This window comes from Humulus lupulus, chromosome 9 (assembly GCF_963169125.1).
Source record: "Humulus lupulus chromosome 9, drHumLupu1.1, whole genome shotgun sequence".
NCBI lineage: Eukaryota > Viridiplantae > Streptophyta > Magnoliopsida > Rosales > Cannabaceae > Humulus > Humulus lupulus.
This window is the reverse complement of record NC_084801.1, coordinates 50,405,113-50,415,199: the sequence shown is the minus strand read 5'-3', so window position 1 is coordinate 50,415,199 and position 10,087 is coordinate 50,405,113. Positions and strand designations below refer to the sequence as shown.

The 10,087-nt window shown below is 33.5% G+C and overlaps 1 protein-coding gene across 1 annotated transcript; it reads right to left on the bottom strand.

Annotated features, from left to right (window-relative positions):
• Window positions 1-3,414: 3,414 nt before the first annotated feature.
• LOC133799698 (polyadenylate-binding protein-interacting protein 12-like) lies at window positions 3,415-6,453 on the bottom strand. The gene is made up of 9 exons (XM_062237699.1): window positions 6,394-6,453; window positions 5,775-5,876; window positions 5,551-5,603; window positions 5,309-5,450; window positions 4,235-4,340; window positions 4,010-4,122; window positions 3,846-3,905; window positions 3,710-3,757; window positions 3,415-3,610 (listed from the first exon to the last, which is right to left on the bottom strand). Exons 1-9 carry the CDS (start codon window positions 6,451-6,453, stop codon window positions 3,464-3,466), a joined length of 831 nt encoding a protein of 276 aa, XP_062093683.1. The 3' UTR covers window positions 3,415-3,463.
• Between the last annotated feature and the right edge of the window lie 3,634 nt (window positions 6,454-10,087).

The following is a 10,087-nucleotide window of genomic DNA, read 5'->3' as shown; positions in this document are numbered from 1 at the left end:
AAATGTTCCTCGTGCTCGACTTTGTCCTTGGAATATACTAAGATGTCGTCGATGAACACTATGACAAATTTATCTAAGTAGTCCTTGAAGGCCCTATTCATCAAGTCCATAAATGCGGCTGGTGCATTGGTAAGACCAAAAGACATAACTAAGAACTCGTAATGCCCATAACGAGTTCTAAAATCTGTCTTAGGAATATCTTCTCCCCACACCTTGAGCTGATGGTACCTGGACCGTAAATCAATCTTTGAAAATACGGTCGCACCTCGGAGTTGATCAAACAAGTCATCAATCCAGGGTAGCGGGTACTTATTCTTAATCGTTACCTTATTCAGCTCGTAGTAGTCTATGCACATCCGCATACTTCCATCCTTTTTCTTCATGAATAGAACCAGTGCTCCCCATCACAAATGGCTTGGCCTAATAAAACCCAAGTCTAGGAGTTCTTGTAGCTGCGTCTTTAACTCCTTGAGTTCTGTAGGTGCCACCTGGTATGGTTCCTTGGAGATAGGCTTGGTGCCCGGTACTAATTCTATCATGAAGTTAATTTCCCGAGTCGGCGGCAATCCTGGTAAATCATTGGGAAATACTTCTGGGAATTCTCTTACAATGCGGACGTCTCCAACCTTAAGTGGTGTTTCCTTTACCACATCCGTGATGCTGGATAAGAATGCTTGACACCCTTTTTCTATCATTCTTTGGGCTTTGAGAGATGATATTAGCGGTGTACGTAGTCCAGTAACTTGTCCCATGAAGCATAATTTCTGGCCATCAGGAGTCTCGAACATCACCTTCTTATGTTTGCAGTCGATGGTTACGCCATGCCTAGCTAGCCAGTCCATGCCTAGTATCATGTCAAAGTCCTTGATCTCTAGTTCTATTAGGTCTCCTTCTAGTTCCACATCCTTAATCTTGATCGGTACGCCTCGTACTATTCGTGATGATAGAACTACTTTGCCCGAAGGCAACTCGGTTACAAACCTAGTTCTAAATCTTTCACAAGGTTTGTCTAGTTTTTCTATCATTCCTAACGAGATATACGAATGAGTGGCTCCCGAATCAAATAATACATAACATATATTATTGAGGAGAGAAACCTGACCTATGACCACCTTATTGCTAGCATCAGCCTTTCCTTGGGTTAAGGCAAAAACTCTGGCAGGAACCATCTTATCTTCCTTTTTCCCGTCTATCTTGAGCTGAGGACATTCTTTCTTTCAGTGTCCCTCTTGACCACAGTTGTAACATCCTTTGGTGTTTTCCCGGCATTCCCCAGGATGTTTCCTTTGGCACTTAGCACATGGTGGGTACTCCACATAACCCGGCCTACTACCTCCATTATTTGTTCGTGACCTTTTATCATTGTCGGACTGCTTATTGTCAGGATGCCTTCTTTACTGACCGTTGTTGTTGTTGTTGCTGGACTGATTGTCACTACAAGAAAAAATGCTTTTAATAAGACCAAAAATGTGTTATCAAAACATACCATAACACTCTTTTGACGTGTTAAGACCGACTATGTTATCGTAGGTCATGGTACTTTACATAACACTTTATCATTGTTATACAAATGTGTTATTATACTGTCAACGATAACACACTTTCTGTGTTATTTTAATAAATAGATAAGTGTTTAATTATATTATTTATAGTCGATTATATAACACATTTCAATACTTATAAATTTGTGTTATACTACACTTTAGTATAACACATTTTTTGTGTGATATAATGAAGTTTGCATAACAAAATTCTTTACTTATAAAAAGTGTTATTGTAATAGATATTATAACACATTTTTCTTATTATTTTAATATTTAGATAAGTTTAATTTCTCATTATATATTAATTTATATAACACTAATTTATTCTATTATATTTTTATTTTTTATTTATATAATTAAAATTAGCTTTCTAATATATACTAGCATTATCAAATGAACTTGATTTTCAAATAACAAAAAGTAAAAACATTCAACATTGTATTAACAATCCAAAAATTAGTTTAAAACATTCAACACTGTCATCAACAACAAAATGTTCTTTTAGTATTCAAGTAGTCTTAAATATTCAACATATTGAAAAGTTACTACTTTCAGCACAAAATATTCTACAGCTGCCCAACACAAAGCCTTCAAAATTAAGTATCCTTTTCTATTTTGCTTGTCACATATGCAAAATAAACAAAGAAATATTTTATTGTTATTATCTAGCATCACAAATTACTTCAAGAAAAATGGTATGGAAATTATTTCCAAGAGAGGACACCAACATATATCATATCATCATATCTAACCATATTACTTAGTTAAGAAAAGAAAAAACAACTTTCTTCAATTAAGGTGTGTGTCAATTTAGTATATATCCTTGTTAACACTTGACCAGGAAGAAACGTGAGCCAAAGAGCCTTTCCAATTTAATGCATTTAGGCTAAAGAGAGTTTTCATGGTATTACTCCCATCAACTAAAGGGAATAGATTTAATGCATCTCTAGACAAGACAGGTTCTGTTATCTGAGCTTCTAAACATCATCATGGAAGATGAATCTCAAGTAATAAATTCAATGGCCAGCAATAAATGGAAAGCTTAAATGTGTTCCTAATTCTTACACAGATTTGCATAATCATCAAGAACACCCCCCTTGCGCACTCCAAAAATAATAAATAATCATCAATTAAAAAATAATAAATAAAAAATCATTAAAAAAATAATAAAATACATCAAGAACATTGCCCTTGCCAATTCCAAAAATGATAAATAATAACCAAATGAACAATAAAAAAAAGTAATAAAAGACAGGCCAAAACTACAATTGTGTGACATTGGTCATGCTTGGTAATTTATATAAATATTATATATATAAAAATAAAAATTCGAAAGGAAGTTATCTATCAGACTTCAGTCTAGCTTAAGACTTGCAAAAGACTAAGAAATAATCAATTAGAGTGACATATGCAGGATCATGCCTTCGTGAAAACCAAAAAGGTGGTAGGAAAGGTCACATCCAAGTGAGATGAAAAATCAATAGTTATTGCTTCCTATCGTATGCCAAAGATGAAAAATGATCCTAAAGAAAGACAAAAGCCTTGGTGATTTATTAATCTATTATAGAAGATGAGGGCCTATGGTCAGTGTGGTCACTACAAGCTACTTTCTTCCTTCATATATGGTCAGTGGTCAGACCTCATGGGAGCAAGCTATGGGGCTGCCACACAACCTAACCTTCATGGGTAGTACGATTTCCTTTTAACCCAAAAAAAATAAAAGGAATTCATTAATTAATGTTTCCATTTCACAATGCACAGGCTTCGGATGGAAAATAAAATTTTCAAATAAGTAACAAATCATCCTATTTTTCAACCTTCTTCTCAAGAATTAAAACATTCTCTAAAAATGACATGGTCATTTGAAAACCTCACTGGTCACAATAGACCTTCCCTAATTTCTACATTAAATATAACAGTTAAAAATGGTGGAAAAGAAAGCATATAATACACAAACACAGAATATTGAATGTAGGAATATTGAAACAGATAGATACCATTACAAACTCAACAAAGGCAATACGAGTAGAATGATGATAGTCCCCAAGTAGCCTTAGGCGATAAACCTGCATTAGAATATATGTTTATAAATGCAGCCCCTCACAAATGGTATCAAGGATTTTAGAATTATAAAAGAAAGAGAAAGCTTTGGCGAAAGCACCAACCTCTCCACAGACTGATTCAAAAAAGAGTTTAACATCAGCTTGAGCAACCTACACAAGACAAACCAAATAAACGTGTAAGAAGTTCCATAGATAATTTCTCTGGGTCATTTTCAACTATAGACTACAAGAAAATCACCTTTTTGTCAACATTTGTACAATAAATGGTTCTTGCACACATCTCGCGTTCATCGTTAGTCTGCAATGAAAAACAGTACTCAATTGATAGATTGTAAAATGGAAATGACTGATGCATTCCAGAGTTAAAAAAAAGGCAATAGTCATATCAACAATGCTCTATACCCTTGGCAAAAATGTTGGATTAACTGGTGCAATAGCTGTCTTAGAGGGCAGTACTCTAACAAGGTAAAATCCAAGCATTGTCCCTGCGAGACTCAAAGCAGCCCTTGCACCTTCTGTTAATCAGATATAAAACTGAAATTGATCAAAATGTCCAAGCATTCATAACCGATCTAAAGACCCTTTCACAATGATAGGCCAGTAATGATGTTATAAGGTCAAAATTACCTTCATCAGTGAACTCAATGAAGACAAAACGAAGTACTGAGTTTGGATCACCACAAATTCGGCAATCAACAACCTTCACAATGGAAATAAAAGCAGATAAGAAAAACTGTTCCAAATCCAAGCACAATAGATAACAAAATTTCACCTGTCAAATGCTACAATTGTGATGTTGTGGCTAATTTTGTACATGTCAAATGCAAAACAGATAACAAAATTTCACATATATTTTAGAATCATTTAAATCTCTTGTGAAAATTTGTCCTTACAAAAACCAAACCCTAAAAGACTCAATTTCAAGTACTCAACTACATGCCCAAAGCTTATTTGCTTAGTTTATATAAACTCACACAAAAAGAATATATATATATATAATTCAAATATATGGAAAATAAATTAACAAAAATAAGATAAAGAGTACTTATGATTAGCCCTATCCACTACAAGCATAAAAGGAAAAATTTAGAACTTAAAATAAAAAAACTCATGAACCATAATGTTAGGCAATCTTCATAGCTAGAGGCATATGAGTGAAAGAGAGAAGAATTTTTTTTTTAGGAATGAAAAGAAAACCAAAATTAATAAAAAACAATCAGAGGCACAAATTAATCCAAACATATAAAACATTTTCATACTTAATAAAACAGAGACAAAGATAAATGAAACCCAAAAAGGAATCTCATTATACTTTCACATTGCACATCAAAAATTAGTTAAGCACTTGTCCTCTTGATCATTACTTGCATACTATACAGGAAGGAAGTTATACATATCTGAGATTTTGAATTATGCATAATGTGTACCAGTAGGCTTGCAAGTTTTTAAAGTGTGTATGCATATGTATAGATAATTTTTATAAGATATGAAAGTTCCTGAAGTAAATTGACAGGAAAATTTACACATAATCACACCAAGCCAACACACTTTTATCTTAACTATTTTAACAAACTTCAAATGTAACATTAAAAAAAAATAGCAAGTGCATCAGATGAGGTCTGGACTTAACAGAGCAGCAATGTGTACTACTAAAATTAATTTTCTTAAAGAAAGGTGCTGCTGTAGAAAGTAGACAGTTACCAATTCATCATTTGGAATAGCATCATTCAGAAGACGAGGATCATCAAGTACATCATGACTGCTCTTGATTTTTTTCTTTACAGCTGCTAATTCCTTCTCCTTTTCTTCGGCTTCTTCTCCAAATGAAAGTAAATTCAACTTTCTGAATTATACACATACAGACCACAGATAGCCAAATATTTTGCACCATACACAAACAAACAGGCACTCCACAAAAGGGGCGTACACAAATAAACACTTACTTAATAGCTTTTTTCTTCGTATCTTTATTGTCGGTGTCACTTGTTGAAAGTTCCTTAGATTTTACACATTCTCTTGGTACAATATCATCAAATGGATTCCACAATACATAGAATATAAGTTATCAAAGAAGTTCAACAATCAAACACACATATAAACGAAAAAAAGGGAAAAATGAACATATATAGAATGATAATCGTTACTATTCAACTGTCTCTGAACCCACCTCAACTGATAATATCTTTGGGGGTGGATCCAATGGACGATCATTCTTATCAGTTTCACCTTCTCCTAACCTCGTAAGATTATAAATTGAATCGCCAATAATCTAGAAATAACACACCAAACAACATATGCATAATAGGCTTCGAGTAATGAGTAAGTCTCAACACGATTTAGATAATACAAAAAATTACTTCATAACTTGATCAAGATACAAGTGGAATTAACTAAAAGATGAGTATGGTCCTTGGGACAGAATATGGCTCTTGATTAAGGGAACTCTGGTGCAATGACTAAAGAAAATATGAGCTAAATATTAAGCTAATTAAATGCAATGCTACAGAGCACACACCACCAAAAAAAATAAAGAAACAACACAACAATAGCAACATCAATCAGTTTCAGATTAAGAGCTACACAAGAAAGGAATTAGAAATATCTCAATCAAAGCAACTCAGTTAGCAAAATCTTGATACAACTCATCATTAAATAAATGGCCTAGATTGATTACACCACCAAAATATGTGAAAATTGAAATGAATGGCCTAAAATCAGTAATAACAAAACTCCAGGTGATCAAAATACATAAATAAACAAAATAACTTAAAAAGTGGTTGAAGTGCCTGAAGAAGCTTATAGAAATAGGAAGGATGAAGCAATGTGTTAAAGCAAATATAAGTCATTCAGGAATTTGATCAAACAGATTCTATGCACACATTATCACATCAAGAGAATCAGAAACAACTTCATAGATTATTATGCAAACATGTGTTTATGAAAAAATACACATAAATTTGTATAAAAATATGCAGTAAATTCAAAATAAAAGATTTAACATACTCAACCATAGATAAATCTTTAACAAAAAAATAGGTTACAAAATAAAACATATTACATGAAAATTTAAACATAGTAAAATACATATCTTGCACTGAAAATAGAAGAAAAAGAGAAAAGCCAACATGTCACCATCTATAGAAAATCGAACAACATATCCCTTAATTTACTAGCCTAGCCATCTGTCACATTCAACACCAATATATCAAACAAATCAAACAACACACAGGTTTTCATCCATATATCACCGCAGCACACAAAATTCTCAGAACCTACTTCACTAAGACATGCAAGTTCTCAATCTTCCGTTATCACCACAGCACACAGAATTCTCATAAACCTACTTCACTACAGATGAATATCTAAGATATTCAAACTGCACTAAAGTAATACAATTATCAGTCAAAATTGTAAACTGAAATTTTCACATTTGAAAGTCTACGCAAAATATAAAATCACCATTCAAAGTTATTTGAGCAAATTCTTAAGGTAGTTCCAACTAACAATAGAAATATATATATACAATAGCATACAAATTAATAACATTATATATCAAATAAAAAATTACACTAGAATTTATTATTTTAATAAAATATTTTACACCAATTGACTATAATAAACATAGCAAAATTTAATTAATTTATCAAATTTCAACTTCAAATTAGACTTCTACAAATAAAATAACAGTGTGACTTCTTCTATTATATAATTCTATCATACTAAAAAAATCTAATAAAAGATACTCATAACTACGGATGGCTCGTGACAAAGTCATCAAATTTTCACTAGTATATATATATATATACACACACAAACTTATACTAATTTTCATGGCTTCTAAGAAGCTTCATCAATATCTTTAATAATTAAACACTACTAGATTGTGCTTGTGTCATTGAAATCTGACCAGGTACAAACTTTAATGAAACAAGGATATATATCATAAAATATTACAAATAAAAATATTCATTATATATAAAGACAAGTAACAGTGCCTTTCATAATTCATTGACAACAATTGTTTAGAAATTAATCGTTCAATTTGGAGTTTTCTTGGTCTGTTAATTAGATGTCTTAAAGGGCTGAACCTGTGACTAAGTCTCTGCACTAGTGGAGTAGTGGGTTGGTTTATTCAAAATCAAAGAAGTGTAATAGTAAATCAAAATATTTTGAAATTCATCGAGGCTTAAAAGTTGTTCACCTTAAACCAAAATTTTCACACAAAATGGTCAAATTCTTCACCAACAATTTCACTAAAAATCAAAGCTGCTTTGCCAGCATGACCCCCTGTCGTTATAGATGTATAAATAAGTCACAAAAGTTATTTTTAGCTAATCAAAGTTTTGTAATTTTCTTTCAATGAACTTCTCTTTTCATTCTCTTTTAATGGAATTTTGGAGCTAGTGAGATATTAAAAGATAGGATCATATATATAGGATTATTTTGATGTGAATATTGCACTTAATTATTCTTGTTTCTTTGAAGAAAATGTATAGCTCAAAGTCTTTGTTGCCATAAATTTATCTTAACTTTTTGCTACCAATACATTGTATAACTATTGACCATATCTAAAAATAATAAAAATGAAAACAAGAAAGACAAAATAAAATACATTTGCGTTTAATTAATAATGCAAGAGCCGACTCCTAATAAGTGTTTATATTTGACAATTTTCTATAATTTTTTTTTACTTTTTATGATGGAATTGCAAACCATGTTTGACTCATATGAGATCATATATATGTTCATCCAAAACTTAATTTGATTTTATTCTTTTGAGAAGCATGCAGAAAATGGCATCTCATGCTATTGTATTCATTTAATTAATGATTTGCAGAGTTTAATTAGCTACAATTTAATAAGAATGATAAAACTTATTGCATTCTCCACTTCCTCAGAAAATACCTAATCAAAAATCAATCAACAGAAACAAAAACAAAAAAAAATCGATAACCCAAATTAAAAAAACATGTCTAGAATCCCCTAAATCCAATAACAAAGCTAAAAGCTCTAAAAATCACAATCAAAACCTTGGCTTACCAGAATTTGGACTTGGCGCCGACCTCATTGGTGGCCCAAAGCTTCATCAGACTCGGTAGGGAGAGCCCTTTGCACAACCTGGTACTGGTGGAATTGCAACAAAGAACCATTAATAAAAAAAAAAAAAAAACACACACACACAGAAAGTTATCACTTTTCTCTAAAATGAATTATATACATATATATATATATCTCACAAAGATAAATGGAGGCACGAGTGCTCTTGCCATGGACGTCGTTCATCGTGGTGGGGAGGCTCTCCGTTCATCGTGGATGGCGAATCAAGGTCAAACAGCCTCAAGGTCATCGTGGATATCCGTTCGGGGTTGGCAGAGAGAAAACGAAAGAGAAAGGGAGACAATCGGTTATGGAGGGAGAGAGAAAGAGAATTGGGGATTATATTTTTTTTATTTACTTATTTTATAAATAAAATTTGATTATAATCAGATAAAACAAAATTGATTATATTCAATTGGGACCGTGTGAAATTTTTTTTGGGAGGGGGGGGGAGGGCTGGGGAAAAATTAGGTGCCAAAAGATTTAGTCACACCTACACCTATACACTTATTTACCTATTATAATACTTTTTTAAAAGAGTTAAATTTTTGTGTTATGGAAATGGGTTTTTGTTGTAGTGTATGGTTGTTGTGGTTGTTGTTCCGACTTGTCTGAGATTGACCCTGCTGTCTAGGCTCAAGCTTACTGGCTTCTTCTTTACTAACATTAGCCTGCAACCTTTCTACTTCTATTGCCATCTCTAGAACGTCGGCATAAGTAGTGTTTCCTGGGTTTGCTAGCTTAACCCCTTGTTCGATCTTCGGTCGAAGTCCTCTAACGAACTTAGACACCCTCAGATAGTCAGTTGGAACCATTTCCGGTGCAAACTTAGCCAAACGGTCGAATTGTCGAGCATACTCTGCCACTGATAAACTTCCTTGCTTCAGGCCAGCGAACTCCTCAACTCTTGAAGCGAGTACATTTGAATTATAGTACTTTTTGTGGAACAGCTCCAAAAATCGAGTCCAAGTCATGGTGGCAACATCATCCGTCTGCTGGACTAAGTCCCACCATATCCTAGCATCTTTCTTGAGCAAGGACAAAATGAAGGATATGCAGTCCGCGTTGCTGAGGTTCATGTGCATCAGGATTGGCTCCACATTTCTTAGCCACTCTTCTGCCTCGAAGGGGTCTGTAGTCCCTTCAAAGTTCAGAGCGTGTTGCTTATCGAATCGCTCATAAACTGGCTCCATGTGCTGTATTGGATACGGCGCATAATTTTCCACTGGCCATCCCCCATATAGACCAACTTGTTGGGGTGCTGAGGCCATTTGCTGTGGATGTGGCTGTGGCTGCGGTAGAGGCTGAGTTTGGGGCTGAGCCTGTTGTCGTTGTTGCTGCAATAGGTCCTCGACTTGTTGTCGCAGTCTGGCGATCTCCGCA

Excerpts from the sequence above, each read along its gene's own strand:
- LOC133799698 (XM_062237699.1), bottom strand. The coding sequence starts at position 6,453 with ATGACTTATATTTGCTTTAACACATTGCTTCATCCTTCCTATTTCTAT. Across the intron at positions 4,123-4,234 it reads CATTGAGTTCACTGATGAAG|AAGGTGCAAGGGCTGCTTTG; the intron begins GTAATTTTGACC and ends TCTGATTAACAG. Across the intron at positions 3,758-3,845 it reads GTACAAATGTTGACAAAAAG|GTTGCTCAAGCTGATGTTAA; the intron begins GTGATTTTCTTG and ends TGTCTTGTGTAG.